General features: G+C 39.2%; 1 protein-coding gene across 1 annotated transcript in view; it reads left to right on the top strand.

Moving 5' to 3' along the window:
* LOC149002347 (4-diphosphocytidyl-2-C-methyl-D-erythritol kinase, chloroplastic-like) overlaps positions 1-18,742 on the top strand; it is a 28,623-nt gene extending 9,881 nt beyond the window's left edge. Inside the window, exons 10-11 of the mRNA XM_089136253.1 lie at positions 17,334-17,419; positions 18,245-18,742. Coding sequence (XP_088992379.1) covers positions 17,334-17,419; positions 18,245-18,360 — 202 coding nt within the window. The 3' untranslated portion in view covers positions 18,361-18,742. The remainder of the gene's footprint in view (positions 1-17,333; positions 17,420-18,244) is intronic.
* Positions 18,743-18,980: the final 238 nt, after the last annotated feature.

Raw genomic sequence — 18,980 nt, 5'->3', positions numbered from 1 at the left:
TATGGGTCTTATTTAACTCCCCATGATCCTAGGGTTAGGGGTTTTTTTTTTGTTTTTTGTTTTTTTTTTAATTTTGATAAGTCAATTGTGAGTTATGAAGAGTTTCTGTATTGAGTAATATTTAGTTAACTGAGTTTGACTTGGTCCAAGTCAGTTAGTTGAGTCCCTGTTTGTTTAAATCAGCAAGTGATTTAAAAAAGTTAAGAGTCCATGTACAGTGGTGCTATCCTAAACTATAAAGGAAACCCACCCTGAGTCCAATTCCTTATTAGTTAGACTCAAGTTCTAGAGTTAGTTCAACAGTGGGATCCTTATCGGTTAAGGAATCCCAAATTGAGTCAAAGGGTCTTGTACTTAGGCTATAAATAGCCTCTTTAATTCTGAATAAAATGGATTGGTTGATTTGAGCTAAAACAGAGGCTTGGGCCATGGGGAAGGAAACCCTTACTACCAGGGGTGGAGAGTAATTCTCAGGTTTAGAAACTCCAGCAGCAAGTTCCATCTTCTTCAAAGCATTCCAGCAGCATTAATTCATTTAATCAATCATCTTCAAGCATTCAGGTTAGTCAGAGAAGCGTCCCCACTCCATCCCAGCCCTCTCTGTCTTGTCCGCAGCCTTCCCTAACCCTTTCCCCTCTTGCCCTAGCCCCGCAGATACCATTCCCTTTCTGCTCCTTCTTAACACGTTTTCAGATCCTAACCAGATAGGACTCAATTCTGACCTATTCAACCCCCATTATCTCACCTTTGATGGTGATCTTAGCATGTCACGCTAGAGAACAACCAAATTTGAGCTGTAGGTACCATAATATAGAAGGAGTCAATGTGAGTTAAAGTAAGAAGTTAAGAGTTGGAAAACCCTATAAAACCAAGATCTAATCTTTGTTTTCTCAAACCAGCCTTCTTTCGTGAATTTTGAAATTTTCTGCACTTAAGTCTTCTCCAAGAAAGTTGCAGAATTTTGCAGAATTCCAGAAATTTCATCAATACCTAAAAAAACCAGTCCCTACCTTCTGAAATTAACTTCTGAATTGCAAAACAGTGTCAATCACAGATCTGGACTATGAAACAGCAATTCGATTCCCCAAACCCTAGTCCTAACCGGATCCTAGTCACATTATGATTTGAAATTCAAGTTTGAATTTTGAATTCTAATAATATTCAGGTCTGAATTACCATACCCAGTAGCCATATAGGCCTTTAAAGCCTTAGCCAAACAAGAGAATCTAATTGTTTGCTGGTTCCTATTTTGAAAATCCTTGAGGCTAAACCTAAAACCTGGGTTACATCAAGAAGAAATGCTCAAAGTTCTCTACAATAGCCTTTTGGATTCAAATGGCAATATACTCAAGATGTCCTAACCTAGATGTCTTAGAAACATAGAGCTCGAGCAAGAGCCACTTCTACTGGATGGTAGATGTGGGACTGGAGCCAAATGTTTGGCTGGGGGGCTGGGAACTGAAGATACTATCCATAATACCTGATCTGATGCATGACTGACCCTCATACTCAGAGACAAGGGGTGGTAATGATGAATAGACAACTTGCCCAAACTGATGATTCAATGTAGTGACTATCATTGAACTTGGTGCTCCCCATGCCATATGATCCAGATCCATATGATGATGGCTGCCCATTGCTCCTCATACATAGTGATGTCTGTAGAATCTAGCGTATCACCTTCCTTCTCAGGTGGTGGTATGGGCCAGCAATATTGACCTCTTGAATGAATCTTGTCGCATTCTGGGGACCATTATTACCCTTACTAGCTAGATGTATGGATGGTTCATTCAGCATATAATGTAAAGCTAGGTGATAAGCCCCTAATAACCAAGGTATACAAGCGAAGGGATAAGAGGGAGTATGCAACATTACCTACTGCTGTTACAGGGGATCTAAATATAAAGAATACGGATGGCAGCCTCCCAATGGACAGCAGCAAACACCCTGCTGTGAACAGAGGAGCTGAAGAGACAGCCTAGGTGGCAAGAATTGATTGAGTGAATGTGTAGGAGTTTGTTATGCGTAAGAGTTGGTTAGAATAGAAGGGGCTATGTAAGGGAAGGGAGGAGGGGAAGAGAGGGGAGAGGAGAAAAACAATAGCAAGCTGTGCTTGTGGGAGAGGGAGGACCTCTCGGGGAATGGCCTAGCCATAGTGTTGCTTCTAGTTTATCTGAGTTTTATTTGGAGGGGAAGAGAGGGGAGAGGAGAAGAACAATAGCAAGCTGTGCTTGTGGGAGAGGGAGGACCTCTCAGGGAATGGCCTAGCCATAGTGTTGCTTCTGGTTTATCTGAGTTTTATTTGGTTTTTATTAATCTCAGCAGTCCTTATCAGTTAGTAGAATTACAGTTTGTATTCAGGAGTTATGTCCGATCAGTGTTGCTTAATGAAGATGACTGTTAGTTCAAAATTATCCTGCTGTTATATGTTTCTGAGTTCAGTAGCTTGCTAGTGATAATTCCTATTAGTTTGTTAGAAGTAAAGAATCAATGGGGGGGGGGGTTAGGGAGGGTCCTATCACTAAGATTAAGGATCTGAAGCATGCAAAAGGTTAGGATCTAAAACAAACTAGTTCTCAGAAATATGGTCAACCTGAGTTAAAGTGAAACTTGTTTGGTAGCAAGCAACTGTAGTAAGCTTTGAATAAATCCAACAGTTGGATTGAGAAATATGGTCAATCACTAAAATAGAAACTTTTGGGCTGTAGTGCAAACTGTCCAGTAGATGGCTGTCAAACTTGATTGAATGTAGTCCAAGTGAGAGGATGCCATGCTTACAAATTTTGACTATTAGGGCTTGATTCTCAGATATGGGAAAGGATAAAAAATAGAAAGTTTGCATTGGATGGTGGAACAAAGTGATGGATGGATGAGACTGTGAATTGGATGAATGGGAACACGGGATGGACTGAGAGGCTTGTAAACCAGCAGGGCCTGTGAGATGTAGGGGATAAATGGGGATTCGAGCCTACTAAATTTCAAGTTACACACCTGGTTCGGTTGAAGGAGTAGCAACAGGCCTCTAACAAGAGAATAGAGTCTGCGTATAGGTGGATATAGCTCTTGACAGTAAGGCTTTTCAGCCCTAGGTGTTTAGATCTCAATTGCAAAGTCCTCAGCCTTCTTATTACTCAAGCAAAGAGACGAGAATAAAGGTGGTGGAAACCAATGGTTTGGTCACCGGCATGGGCAGCAATGGTGGGCAGCTGGAAATCGGCACATCTTGTATAGGATCCTGTCTTCCTTCTTGCAATTTACTCTCCTATAATCTTGCCGTACCTACCACACCTGCCATGTCCTAAGGACGAAATGCCATCACCTTGTGGCAGATTTCTGGTTTGAGGCTGAATGTGAAGCAGCTTATTAGGATCACTGTGGGTAGCCTTATAACTCAATTGGCCAGCTCCTCGAATTGAGTTTGGTACTCCATGACAGAACTCATCTGGACCAACTTGGCGAGTGCAGCTTATGGGTCATCGAAGGGCGAGGGTCCAAAATGAACTCCTAATGTTCGGGTGAAGGCTGCCCACATTTGCAATTGCCCAGCGTTCTGCATCCACCTAAATGAATGAAGGACTGCTCCTTCCATGTGAAAGGACAGCAATATTTTCTGATCGTCATGGGTGGAATGGTATTCAAGAAGCATTCAGCCTTGAATAACCACCCATCAGGGTTGGTTCCATCAAACCTAGGAAAATGCTATGCGTTCTCATCTGAATCATGCCAAAGGACTGGGAAGATGAGGACTCAAGGGTTGCAGGAGTGGAAAGTGCTCTCACGGGTTGTTCAGTTGCAGGGACCTGTCACAACACCTGCTCGAGTCTTCCATCCATTTCTGTAAGGCGCAGAACCAGCTCTGATGATGTTTCTCTTTGCTTGGTAACTGTCCCCTGTAGGGAGCTCAACCTCTCTCCTTGCACTGCCGCCGTCGCTGCTAGCAGCTTAACAGCCTCATCAAGGTGTGTATGCTTGGTTCCTTTTGCCATCGCAATCCAGCAGGTCGGACCATATTGTTGTGAACTTTGTGATCTTGTCAAAAAATCTTAACAGACAAGGGTAAAGGATCCTTAGAAGGACAGAGAGGAGAAGAGACGAAGACAGTAGGGGATTGGGATAACAATTCTCATTGCCTCATTATGGTTGTGAACCATAGATTTGTACATCATTTGGCAATGGCCATTACACCTTGGGAGTCGGATAATTTGGTAATCATTGGTGAACCTATCACGACCTAATGACTTTAATTCTCTTGTCCTCTAGTGAGTATATTCCGTCAGCTAAGCAGGGTATTCCCCAACCTTCTGAGAATGACGTGGAAGTTCTGTGCTGGCGTTCGCAGATCCTTATGTCCTTCCATCGTGGCATCCTCTCTTCCAACATGAGCTTACAATAGGGGCTGTAATTAAAGGGTTATAACAGCCCCTAACTAAATCCCATTAGACTCAAGATTAACTACTACTAACTCCAGAACAAACTAGCAGCCTTCACCATTCTTGGCCAAAGCTCTGGCATTGGAAATTAGGAATTAAGTCTTCAACTTTGGGAATATTTCTTTTGACAAAAACTTTGGCAGCATGACAATTCGATATGTTCATGCTCAAAATCAGTAGCCATGCACTTGTGATCTTATGTCACAACTTCTATTGGTATAGCGGTCTGGATCATTGTCTTCGTGAACCTCTGTATTACCATCTCTGACCTTATTGTCCTTCATATTGTAGATTTGTGGCACACACTCTATTTCTTCATGAGCAACATGTCGGACTTTGACAGCTTATAGGGGAGTATTCTCAATTTCTTTTTTTTTTGCGCTATATCAAATCTCTCTCTCTCTCTCTCTCTCTCTCTCTCTCTCTCCTCTTCACGAGTGCTCTTCATCCCTGTCTCCCAGGGTTTTTGTAGTATTGCCTTCGAATCTGCTACAAAATGCTTTGATGCAAACTCTAGTGCGAAATCCTCCTTTGCTGTGAAATGCTCTAGTGCAAGTTCCTACTCTGTTGCGAACTTCTCTGGTGGGGCGAGCTCCGCCTACTAGAAGCTCTGGCTCGTTTGTCGTGGTAGCTGCTCTAATAAGTTACTTTAATGTGGCTAGTGGTTCTGCAAATGGTGCTCAGTTTGTGAAGTCTGGAGATGCTTCTCCGGCCAAATCGATGTATGGATGCGCTACTGGTGCTCCCCTTGTTTATCAGCGTCTATAGCGGCAGCTTGCCATACTTTGGTAGGTAACAATCAAGTTAAAAATTGGTTGGACCACTTTACTAGTCCCACCACTGTCTATGCTTCTTAGGTTGGGAATCTGGCTGCGTCTTTCTCCGGGAATCCGTCTGCCTTTGCTGCCATCCTTGCCCTGACACCCCGACGCTTCCCCCCCCTTCGATGTTTACCCTCCCTTTGGTCCCCCCCTCGTTCGCTACTCCACCAATGTGAATTACAATTAACACTCTTCTTTCTCTCTTCTCCGTCCTCCCCTTCTTGCCCCTATATTTCCTCCCTTATGGGCCCCCATCTTGGATCCCCACTTCTACCTTTCCCTCTTAATAAGTCCACTCCTTCAGCCCATTGCCCTCTTAATCCCAAATTCTTCTCTCCACCTCCCTGCATCTTCCCCTACTGGGCCTGGCCCATATGCTCAACCCATGCCCTTGTCCTTCCCCCTTTGGTTCCTTTTGGCCCAGCCCCCCTTTTATCCCAACCCCTTGACCGCCCTACTTGCACAGCCATTTAGGCCCTCTTTTCCTCTAGTCCTTATCCCACTTCTCAAAATGCACTCTCACCTCCAATCTTCCCGTTATGTTTCATCATCTACGACTAGTGAGCACATGGGCAATATGGTGGTCTTCCTCAAATTCATAGTTGTAGTGTTCTTTATTTGAAGCTTTATCTGCAGTTAGCTTCAACATTGATTCATCATCAATCAATTCATCTAGTGGGTTTAGGATAAATTCTTCATCCTCTTTCTCATCTCTAATGGTGGTTGGTTCTTCTATGCTCTGATACCACTTGATGCAAGCTCAATTTAATAAGGGACACTTCTTCTAAGATCTTTTAAGAGAACCAACATATGTAGGACTAACAAATGGCTACTTGAAATTGTGGTCATGGGATATGAGGGTTATTTGTGTTATAGGTTGTGATGGAATGATTTTGTTAGTAAGGATGGATTTTGGTTAGTGACCTCTGAATTCCTTGGTTGGATTAATTGGAATGAAGTAGTATAAAGGATGATGGGGTGTTAAATTTTAATGTATTGTGGTATGGGCAAGTTCTTGAGATATCGGATCAAAAGTTATGGGAATATGGCAAACCTGGGAGGGAATGAGGTAAAGATATAGGTGTATGATCCCCCAAGTTTGGTTGGGTTTGGGTGGCTAAATTGGGAGATGTAAAGACTCTTGTTTTTAGGGTATTATGGACTAATAGATTGTTGTGCAAGGATTGCAAGGTGATACCTAGGGAAAGCTTAACTGCATAACATAGACTTGTGGTCTTGGGTATGTGCCTAATCCCAAAAACTAATAAAAGGTGCAAGGTTAACTATCCCAGGATAAGATGGTGGAACTTCAAAGGAGAGTGCTCGAAGTCCTTCACTAATAAAGTAGTCAAACAAGGAAAGTAGGATTTTAAAGGGGATACCAATGTGATGTGGAATGGCTGTGTATCAAGAAGGTGGCTAAAGATTTTCAAGGTGAATTAAAAGGAAAGCTTCATTCTTATAGAGAGACTTGGTGGAGGGATAGTGAGGTTCAAGTTGCCATTAGGAATAAGAAAGCTAGTTTTAAGACATGGCAAAGAACTAAGGATGTTGAGGATCTTTAAAGGTATAGGTTGGATAGAAACGAAGCTAAAAAAATTGCGGGAAAAACAAGGGAAAAGAAGTATGAAGAGTTATACAATAAGTTGGACATGAAGGAAGGGAAAAAAATCTATTTATAAGATAGCTAAGATGAGGGATAGGAAGAGTAGAGATCTTGACCATGTTTGATGTATTAAAAATGGAGATGGTAAAATACTAGTATGTGATGAGGACATTAAGAAAAGATGGGAAATCTATTTCTCTAGTCTACTAAACGAGTATACTTCAAGCACTTATGATTCAGACGATTATACCATTCACCAAGGCACTAATTTTCGAACTTATATACGGAGAATTTCAATGTCCAAAGTAAAAGAAGCACTAAGGAGGATGAAACTAACAATACACAAGGTCCTGATGAAATCCTAATAGAAGTATGGAAGAGCTTAGGAACCCATGGACTAGTTTGGTTGACTAAGTTGTTTAATAGGATTATGAACACAAGAAAAATGCCAGATGAATGGAGGAGAAGCATCGTGGTTCCAATTTACAAAAATAGAGGAGATATTCAAAATTGTAATAACTATAGGGGCATTAAATTGATGAGCTATATTAGGAAATTATGGGAGAGAGAATTGAAACCCGTTTGAGACACTTAACTACAATTACGGACAACCAATTTAGGTTTATGTCGGGAAGATCTACAATGGAGGCTATTTACCTAATTAGGAGACTTATGGAAAGGTATAGAGAATGTAGGAAAGATCTTTATATGGTATTTATTGACCTAGAAAAAGCTTATGATAGAGTTCCTAGAGCGTTAATTTGGCAAGTATTAGAGAAAAGAAGTGTTGCAAGTAAATATGTAAATATAGTTAAAGATATATATGATGGTTCAGCGACAAGTGTAAGAACAGTGAGGGGACAAAGTAATGAATTCCCAATTACAGTTAGGCTACATCAAGGATCAACTTTAAGCCCATATCTATTTGCACTTGTAATGGATGAATTGACCAAAGACATTCAAGATGATGTCCCTTGGTGTATGCTTTTTGTTGATGATATTGTGTTGATTGATGAGACTCAAGTGGGAATTATACCAAGTTAGAATCATGGAGAGTAGCTTTGGAATCAACAGGCTTTAAACTTAGTAGAATGAAGACAGAATATCGAGTTTGTAGCTTTAGTCATGATCGAGCAGACGATGAGGTGGTGATACTTGACAATAAGGAGATTCCTCAGAGTGATTGTTTTAGGTACCTAGGTTCAATCATAAATAAAAGAGGTGATATAGAGGATGATGTTTCCTAAAGAATTAAATTAGGGTGGGTGAAGTGAATAGGTGCGTCCGGGGTCTTGTGTGATCGGCGTATTCCATTAAAGCTTAAAGGAAAATTTTATAGGACTGTTATTCGACCAGCTATGATGTACGGTGCAGAGTGTTGGACTGTTAAAAAGAATCATATAAATAAAATAAGTGTAGCAGAAATGAGGATGCTAAGATGGATGAGTGGCAAAATTAGGAAGGATAAGATAAAGGAATGATCATATTAGAGTTGTTTGGGAGTTGCTCCCATAAGTGATAAGCTTCGAGAAAGTCGTTTGAGGTGGCACGGCCATGTTCAACGAAGACCTATAAATGCCCCTGTACAGAGAAGTGATATAATCCAGATTGAAGGGACTAAAAGAGGTAAGGGTAGACCTAAGATAACCTTTAAAGAAGTGGTGAGATAGGAAATGCAAAGCTTAGGCTTTGTATCTAGCGTGGGGACTCAAATAGAACTGATTGGAAGGCAAGAATCCATGTAGCCAACCCCATTTAGTAGGGACAAGGCTTATTGTTGTTGTTGTAGTATGGAGTACTAAACTTCAAGAAAGTATTTATATCTTGAAATCGGACGGTCAAAATGGGGTCAAATTGGGATCTAAGGTCACTAAGGTTGGAGGGTTGATGTACCTAAAGTGTGGGACACATTCAACAGTTAGATTGGTGTAGATCTGACCTTGAATTTTTGGTGTCTTGGAAACTCTAAAAATTCACACACACACACACAAAAAAAAAAGATTAACAAAAATAGAAAAAATAAAATAAAAATTGTGACATGAGAAGGGGAATGGAGTGTAGGCTTCTAGACACTTGGATGGAGCCTTGAGGATGGAATACTCAAATGGAGAATGAAGGTTGAACTCTAATCTTCAACCAATCAGAGGTGTATGCTTTATTCACGTAGAACCTTCCTAGGTTTTTGGATCATTAAACTAATCGAGAGGGCTAGAACTCCTAATGCTTGGATCTTCAAACTAATTGAAAGAACTGGTGGAAAAACACTTAGTGTTCGAAAGTGAAGGTCATTTTCATTCATATCTGATCCCTAATCTGATGAATGGGGGCCTATTTATAGCCTTACATAAGAAGTCCCACTGAAATTAGGACTTAGAAACTGATTTAACTATGAAAATATAAACTGTTAGAATATGTACCATGAGGGGTAATTTGTGTTTCTACTAAGTGTTTTTACTTTTATAGTTTACTTGCTGCAAGTAAGATTAGATTGGAATGATTCTCAAGACATCTTTCCTTATTTGGTTTCAGTTTATTTTGAGAAGATATCAAAATAACTTTCCTTATTTTGTAATATTTTTGGATCATCCTAGATCTATAAATAAATTAACTTAGGGAGAGTTCTAGTATCTTGCGCAACTCTCCCTCTTCCGAATTCTCTTCACTTCTTCCTTGTTTTCTCTTCTTCGATCTTCCTCCTGTTGGTTGGTTATAGAATTTAGACTTCTAACATGGTATCAGAGTAGGTTTAATCAACACTTGTTTCTCTATGTGATTTCTGATTTGAGAGTTGTCTGAAGCTTCTAATTTGAAGAAAGAATTCCTATCTACTGGTATTGCTATGTTTCTATGCTCTTCGTTGTTCAAGTATGAACTTGACCTTCTAAACAAGTCATGAAGGTTTGAAGGTTTTGAAGCTGATTACATGAAGAAATGTCTGCTGTTCCATGTACCTGAATATCCTGCCTGCAATTTGTTTCCTGGCCAGCGCTCTCCAGAATTTTTTAAAGCTAATGTCTTGCCCCATTGATCCAATTAATGATATTTTGGGGGTTTATTTTCTGGCGAACCAGGTTGAAGAAGTTCTTAGTTGTTATAGCTGTTCAAATTTGTTACCAAAAGAGCAAGATCTCTATTACCACTAAGCATGCTATTCTCAGCAAGCTTGAAAGAGTTTGGTTCTTTCCTTTTGTTGCCATTATCATTGATGATCTGGTGGTAGTCCTATTTTTGGTTATTATTTTGTCTAATCCACGTGTAATGCTACACATGAGGGGGAGATTGGAGACTCATTCTTTATCTACTCAAGATTTGTTGAAGAATATTATTAGTGAAGATCTTTATCCTACTAAGATGGTATTCTACAACAACATTTCCTACTTAGTCCGTAGTAACCCATATTGCCTTTTACATACTTACTTGGCTTTTAGTAATCCATACTGCCTTTTGTCTACCTACTTGGTCCATTGTAACCCATACTACTTTAACCTACCTACTTGATTTGCAACAACTCATACAACCTTTTATTTATCTACTTGGTCTGTAGAAATCCATTTTGTCTTTTATTTACTCATACTTTTAACTATTACTTGCTTCTTGTGGAAAGCTTATATGCAACATTGGAGCTGCACATTTTTCATTGTTTGATGACATCAAGATTGTTTTTTAAAGTTGTTGTTGATCATCTCCTAGTGAAGTTATCTCGGTGTGTTTATCAATGTTGGCTTGTGCTCTAGAGTGATGAAGTTTTCAATATATGTTTTTGTTATTCCAAGCTGGAGCCTTTGACTTGTATGCTCTAGCTTGAGAGGGAGTGTTAAAATATGTATCACGAGGGGTAATTTGTCTTTCTACTAAGTGCTTTTACTTTTATAGTTTACTTACTTAGGCTGCAAGTATAGATTAGATTGGAATGATTCTTAGGACATCTGTCCTTATTTGGTTTCAGATTATTTAAATATGCTGAGAATATGTTACTTCCTTATTTTGTAATATTCTGGGAGATCATCCCAGATCTATAAATAAACTTAGGGAGAGCTGTAGTTCTTGCACAACTCTCCCTCTTCCCAATTCTCTTCACTTCTTCCTTCTATTCTCTCTTGCTTTCTCTTCTTTGATCTTCCTACTGTTGGCTGGTTATAGAATTCAGACTTCTAATAGAAACTAATTAATTTAAACTCTTAAAGCTGAAATAAAACACAAGAAAAATGTTATTCTGCCAGTGTAACTTAAGTGGCCCAGAATTTACATAATTAGACCAATCAAAACTATTAAACTAACTTAATTTCGTACTTGGATGCTAGACTTTTGGGCCCATAGAATAGGCCTATGACTACATAAACCTATTATCAAAGGCTTAACACCTCTATCATCATCCCTAGGTTGATTTCAAAGAAAAATAGACCAATTCAGTGCTGGATCTGCATCACCTAGGTTGTTTCTTTAGAAAAGGCCTCTTTGGTTTTTGATCAGCATCATCCTTCTTCTTCTTATCCTTCTCTATGTTCTTTCATATGTGAACTAGAGGGAAAGAGAAAAAGGTAATAAAAGTTTTCTTATTGTGTTGATCCCAGCTGGAATCAGTCTACTGCTAATGTGAGATTGTAAACCGAAGGGTAACAATCCTAATATGTTGTTCAAGCTTCAAATAACTCAAGTAGCAAAACCCAAGTTCTGGTCTAGTATTTGTCACATCCACCCAGCCGGTACCCTACCTGGCATACCCGAGTGTGTGATCCACAGTCTCGAAGACCAGTATCGAGGAAATCAACCTCCCACATTCACAATAATATAATCAAGAACAAGACTAAATCAATGTTAACAATGTTAATTAATTGATCAAAGTAAAGTAACGAAATAATCATCAGAGTGCGGAAATGATACCAATATATATATATTATAATCAAAATGTAGAGTGAGGCGGAATCTCACTCCACGAGTACAGCGGAAAGTCGTTCGAATGTTAAAAGAAGATTACAACCGGTTCCATAAGAAAAGAAAAAAAAGAAGTAATCAAACTAAGCTAGAGTCTATTCTACATTATAAAAAACGTCTTTGTAAGTATAGACTTCGGAAATCAAGCTCGGACGCTCCCACTCAACGGTAGGGCTAATCATGGTATGAAGCATGATCACGCGAGGGATCATCAACGAGATCTTCATAGTTGCCAACACCTTGCGTGTAGTATGCTTCTTCAGCTTGCGCTTCCTCATATTGGCCTTCATAGTCATCTACACCTATAGAGTAATCTAACAAAAGAAATTTGTACAAAAGGAGTGAATTCGAGAGAACTCAGCAAGGCAAGTCATTCCATAACAACATAAATAACATGATAACAGAAACATAGCATGATGCGATATAATTTGAGATAGATAATGCATGTATGAGTCTAACTCTATGTATGCTGGTCTCTATGGGTAGACATGCTTTAAGTCATAGCACCATATTTCTTTAGGAAAGTCATTTACTCTCCCTCAGCCATCTTGGCATCTTGGGTCTGCCGGTGGTAGTTAGGTTTTGCATCCCTCTCATACATTCCATGGCTGGGGTTTAGGTCACCTCTCTCTCACATAACCATTGGTTTAAGTATTGGCGCATGTCAGGGTAAAGCCTAGCCAAATGCAAGTCATCTACTTGGTTATATCAACTCAGATCTAGATACGTCCATTCCTCGCCCCTGGCGATCCTTTCCGGTATCCTTCACACTAGAGTCAGCATAGTCCCAGACTACGGACTCATCAACCCTATTGGTCATCCACAAGTAGTAGACGGGAAGCTCTCATGTCCCCTCACGGATTGGCTACCGGTCTTGAGCGCCCATGAGCCCAAGTCTACAAATGTGACCCTACCAACGAATGGCCCCCACAATGTGATTCATGTCCCCTCACTGGTTGATTACCGGTCTTGAGAGCCCATAAATCCCCATTGCAATACCCTTCCAAATTGGGTCTGATATAACAGGGATATCCTAGCCAAACACTGCTAGACAAGTCCTAGGTATGACAACCAATAATCCGGCAAAGCGTCAAAGGGCACCATCGGAAACATCCCATACTATTCCCAATGATATCCAAGGATAGAAATGTCAAAAGGACATTCCCCAATCCCAAATCATACCTAATCAATCACAATCCCAAATCAGTCATATCATCCACAACAGATATCTCTTCATATGAAAGAATACATATAGACAATAATAATTGAACATACAAGATATATGAGTAAGAGTCCATACATAATCAAGTACATAAGGTAAATATGAAAGTACGAACCTACTGTACTTACAACAGTCATATTATAATAGAAACTACAATATCAGTAACAAATCTAGGTAGTTCCCAATTTAGAAACTAAGATTCATGCAATCTATGAAAATATGGTAATAACTGTCCTTACCTTAAATAGATTCGAAGATATTACGGACGGACAAGAGGATGAATCCAAAGTTAGCAAACAAACCCTAGATAAGCATCATACAATCATTAAGAAGCAGTCCTAAAAGCATAAGCATCAAACGAATCGAAACGGACGAAGAAGAAATCCCTTGCTGTCATACTGGGTAGATTGGCTGGGTAGATTGGTCCAATCGACCAGGCAGTCTGCCCAGTGAACAGTACGAGTCCAAAATCAGATTTTTGGTCTGAAACCTATTCTACATGATCCGGAATGCTACGAAACTTGGAGGGAATGTCTAACACAGTAATCTAAGACTATCTAGCATGTATTAGACATCAAATGATGATAAAAACCAATACTTACTAATTTAGAAACATACTTTCTAATTTGGTAGAAAACATAGTTTTCATTGAAAACATGCTATGAATGAAAGAGATGAACTAGAGATGATGAGATCTCATTCTAGTAGACTAATACAGTAAATCAAGAGTATGAATGATCATGGAGATGCATCTATAATGCTAGAAGAATCAAAATAAGAATATAATCATAGATGCATGTAGAAAACATAAGAATCATGGTTGAGAATGAATATAAAGATCATAGCATGAGTGAATGAATAGAGATTGTAGAAGACATGATTGCAAGGATGTAGCATCTTCTTCATAATCTCAGTTCATAGAAGAGAATGATCATAGTAAGAATGAATCAATAACATATTAGAGTGATTACTAACCTTTGATTGAAGAACAAGAGAGAGAACTTGAATGTTGCAAGGTTTGATCTTCTTCAACACTCTTGGAGGCTTGGAGAGGAGTTTCTTTCGTTCTCTAAGTGTTTTGGAGGCTAGGGATACTAAAAATACGAAGTACTATGGTATATATAGCAATATAAACCTAAACAGAAGATTCTGCTCGAATTCTGTCTGCTTGGGTCGATTGGCTGGGTAGACTGACCCAGTCGACCCAGGCTGTCAGCAAAGCCTGAATCAGGGAATTGAGGGCCTTTCTCTTATCGGAATCAAACGAGATTTTAAACACAAACTATAACTTACCTAGCATGGAGAAACGTCTTCAAATCATGTCTAACCAAGCTCTAAGGTCATCAACCAATCTTCTCTTCATCAAGGTGTAGTCTCTTTTCCAAATCCAACAAGGTCTTCAAGTATGGGGCATCATCGTCAATCTCCATGGGTTCGGAGTCGAACACCATGTCTTCTACTGATATGGCCCATAGTTGACTCCCACTTCTACTTCGGGTCTTCGGACCTACAAACAATAGAGTATCCAGGTTAAGGCTAGGGCCGGGTTTCACAGTATTAGTCTAGAAATAGAAGGTAACGGCTGTGTAGCGATCCAGCCAATGGAATGGGCCTGGATTGGGATAGAGTGTAGGTGCAATCCTCTCAATAGAAAGAACTCCAAATCTTAGTCAATTTTGACCTGGGGTTGTTGAATCATAAAATCTTCACAAGCTGCAGCAACTGTCTAAATCACAAGTTCAGCTACAGTGGTAACAGCAGTAGCAGCCTCTAGAATCAACTGAGGATGGATTCTGATCTTCAGTTGGAGACCTTGATGAGTTGTTGCAGACACAATGTGAACATAAAGAAAGAAAAGATAGGGAGAAGGGGCTAAGGGGTAGGGGGATGGGCTATCTCAGCCGTAGGTCTCTCACCCCCAGCCATCTCAGCTGTTGAACGTGGATTCCTCCATAAACAATGGAAACATGGCCTGCAAATTTGATTTCTCTGAAGTCTGATCTTATATTGCAGTTAAAGGGTCCATTTATAGCTTGGCTAAAGCTTTATAAGGAATAGAATCTTAAAAGGGCAAACCTGATGCCAAACACTTCCACACAAGTAGAGATTGGTGGGGCAATTTTCCTACACAACCTTATTCAGAACAATTTTTGTTGGGAAGCTGTTTCGATGAAAGAATAGAAACATAATAGACTGAAAATAGAAACTAATAACTTAGTAATCATTGACAATAGAATCTTGTTAAAGACGGAGTTAGAATAATATTATATTGTTGCTTGGTCAGCAAGATATTAATAGATCTTATGTGATTTTATTTGTTAGATTTGGCACTGATTTATTTCCAGATTTCCTATGTAATTAGTTGAGGAAACTTAGATTTAGATCTGATTTGAAGTGAACTGTAGAAGTTACTATTTTTCAGTCTTTCTATTTTTTTGGGAAAGTGGACAGAATATTCTGTCCATATCTATGTAGTCTCTTCATATAAATAAAGCTATCTTGACTGGGGGGAGAAGTACATACAACTCTCATCCCTCCATCACGACTTCTCTTCATCTTTTCTCTTCTCCCTTCTTCTCTATGCTTACCTAATCACAGATTCTGGAATTGTAACATGGTATTAGAGCCTTAATCTAAGGCCTGGGTTTCCCCCCTTCAGTGTTGAAAGGCTGACCTAGCAACAGTATAATCTTATTCTAACTCCTTTAACAAGTCTTACGAAAAATAGAAACTAATTAAAGGAAACTATTAGGCTTTATAATTCAGCCACATGCATAAAAAACAACAGCAGAAACTAAACTAAACTAAACTTCTAAGTTTCCCAAGAGTAAAAATCTTCATGTAATCTGATCTTGGACCCACAAATCTTCTAAGAATGTTTCCACTTAAATAGGTCCCAGGCTGTGACACTGTTCACGTGAACAGTGTTTTGTCCTTTTAGTTCTTCATCCAAGCTTCTATTTGGAGGTAGGGCTTCCTTATGTGATGCTACATCAAATCACCTAAAACTCGCCATATCATCAGACCAGGCTGCCTCTTACAGCAATTGCATCCCACGAGCTTGCTGGCTGATTGTGGGGCTTGTTCCTATGGGCTTTTGATCTACATCAACTGCTGTTGTGTTAATTGACCATGCTGAAAATTGCAACTATGCTATTACTGAAGTACCTAAATAAAATTGTGGTACAATATTGATAAAATATTCAAGGACTTATAATGTGATAAATAACTGTGACATGCATGCTGGGTGTTACAAAACTAGCTGGTTATCTATGGTTTGTTATGTTGTTTTTCATTTATTTATGTTAAAATTGAAAGACCCTGGTAGAATGTTAGTATTCTGATTTTAAAATATAATAAGAGCATGAGAGGACTGGGAAATGTGAGAGGATTTTGTTTTTCTTCCCTTTGAAATGCATTCCAGTACCTCAAAGCTCTGAGTTGATGTTCTAAGAGTCCTGCTTCACCATGTCAACCCCCTAGGAAAAATTGATTGCACAATGTTTTGCCATTGATTATATAACTTGTCTTCCATGCAGACTGAATTAAAAATTGATAGAGATGTAGTTATTCTCTAGGGATCCAAAAATCTAAATGGGTAATTGGCAAACAAGATAGAGGTGGCAGTGGGTGCAGTTTCTCATTTAAAAAAAGAGAGGGTAAATGAGAACACTGAAAAGTAAGGACTAAGAAAACAGGTTGTGTATGTACGTCTGGAGAAATGTTTGTGTCAAAATTAAGCACATCATTTCACATATAGATACAACTTATTATAATTTAAAAATAAAAATAAAATGAAATGGTTCTTTCCGTCACTGATGTGAACTACATTCTTGTACCAACTGCTATTTATTCTAAATTGCAGAATGTATATTCTGTTCACTGTGGCCAATCATAGAACATGTTGATTCAAAGAATATCTAAGTGTCACTTGAAGAAAATTCTGTGGACTGATTGGCCCCTGCCCATGTGAAGTTTCAACTCTATCTGAGTTGGCCACTAAGCAAACCTAACTATTGAAAACTTCAGGACAAAGGACAGGTGTACCATACTATGGGGGAATGTATAGACGTAAAGAGTTATATTTACCATTACATGGAGGATAAATGATTGAATTGGAGGCTGATTTTGATACTTGGTCAATGCCTGTCCATCCAACTGTTGGAATTGCCAGCATCCCCCTTGCAGTAGGTGGTGCATTTGCTGTTGGGTGTTATTTCAAAATATCAATTTAGCTTTTGTCAAAAGCTGAGCTTTGGTGCCATCTTTCCTCTTTCCTTGCTAACATCCTCAAAGTTTAAGATTCTCTCTTTTTCATGCAGCGGAAGCACCATTGTTGGAGTTGGATCTCCAGATCTTCCTCAATTTTTATATGATGATGATGAATACAGGGATGTATTTTTATCAGGTAAACAAGTTACGTTAGCATCTATGAGACAATAAAAATGTTGATTCATGTAATCTGTAGAATTATGAGGCTTCTTCATACTTACATCTGGCATCTCTTGACATGGGGATTTTGGGTTTAAATTTAGGTGTGTTATGGGAGAGGTATTTTTTCAGAAGGGAACCAATGCTATTACTTTTTTACTTTCTCCTAATTTTATCCTACAGAAAAGGCCCCAACATAACTCTCTATTCACATTCATTCTGCCTGAAGCTCTTCAACCTTTGGTGCCTCACAACATGTTGTAAGGTTAGGAAGAGGAATGCCTTTGGAGTTTCCTTGGGGGACCATCGGTTAGAACTTCATAGAAGTCAATGGGATAGGGTCCTAGGGATGGTAATGAGGCAGGTTATAGGTGTTCCTATATTGTATGACCCTCTTTTTATAAAGAGAAACGGGTTGGGGGTGTATGGCATTTAAAACTGGAAAAATTCTGGCTGCCATCATCCCCCATCCGACCTCACCACCGAGGGTCCAGCTTCTATTGCCCGGTGAAATAACTGGCCCCAAGCGTAGTTCTTAGTGCAGGTTTATGGTGCAGCTAGCTCTGGTATGTGTGAAACCTTCACATTGCAATCCTTAGATTGGGGATTGGGGTAACCCAATTTTCAGGTTCTCAGCATTCTGCAACTTATGATACATCTAAAAAAGGAGAACATATTCTATCCCATTGATAGTCGTGCCTGGAACAACTGCTTGACTGATTTGTTTGAGTTTTATAGCATTCTATTTCCTCAGAATAATCCTCTCTAGCATAATTGTTTATCTTCGTGGCTCCTACTGCAGAGGCATGCTTTCTTACCCGGGGAGAGAACCAGTGGTACACAGAACCTGCTTCGACGACATCTTCTTGTGATTCATCCATGGAGTTGCCAACAACCGAGGAGGGGGTCATCGTCTAGAAAAACAAAACATTTGATAGTCTAGAGAAGTTGTCTTTCATTGCATATAGTCATATACTGCGGGGTACTAAAGAAGGGACACTGTGACTTCGGGGTGAAAAACTTAGTGAGTGAATGAAAGAAAAGGTGATCAGTTTGTGTATATGGTTACAAAACGAAAATAAGTTGAAGAAAATTTGTGGGTTAGTGATAGTCAGGTGTAACAAAAGACTGAGAACCTGTCTGATAACCCATTCAGAAGCTGTTAATTAGTGTTTTCTGTGCTGAAAAACACAATTGTTGTCAAAAACCGTTTGATAAACACTATTTGAATATGAAACATCATAACAATGAATATGAATGAAATGGGCTTCTACATGAACTACTGGAAAGATCATAGCTGAGAAGTCAAGACCTCCACTAAGACCTAACAAAAGAAGTAAACTTCTAACAAAAGAAGTAAACGTGAAGTGTCGTTTATTTTTCTGTTTATTTTGGAAACATAAATTTAAATTTCATGTTTTTGCGTCAGGAAGTAAATTTGACATGACAACTGTTTGTTATTTCATCTGTTCTTTTTAACTCAACGGTTATAAATTGCGTTCAAGTGAAATGCAAGTGATGGGTGTCACTGATTTCCA

Source organism: Hakea prostrata, chromosome 10 (genome assembly GCF_041222555.1).
Source record: "Hakea prostrata isolate BN-2017 chromosome 10, UWA_Hpros_2, whole genome shotgun sequence".
Classification (NCBI taxonomy): domain Eukaryota; kingdom Viridiplantae; phylum Streptophyta; class Magnoliopsida; order Proteales; family Proteaceae; genus Hakea; species Hakea prostrata.
Note: the sequence above shows the minus strand (reverse complement) of the source record. Positions and strands in the feature narration are given on the sequence as shown.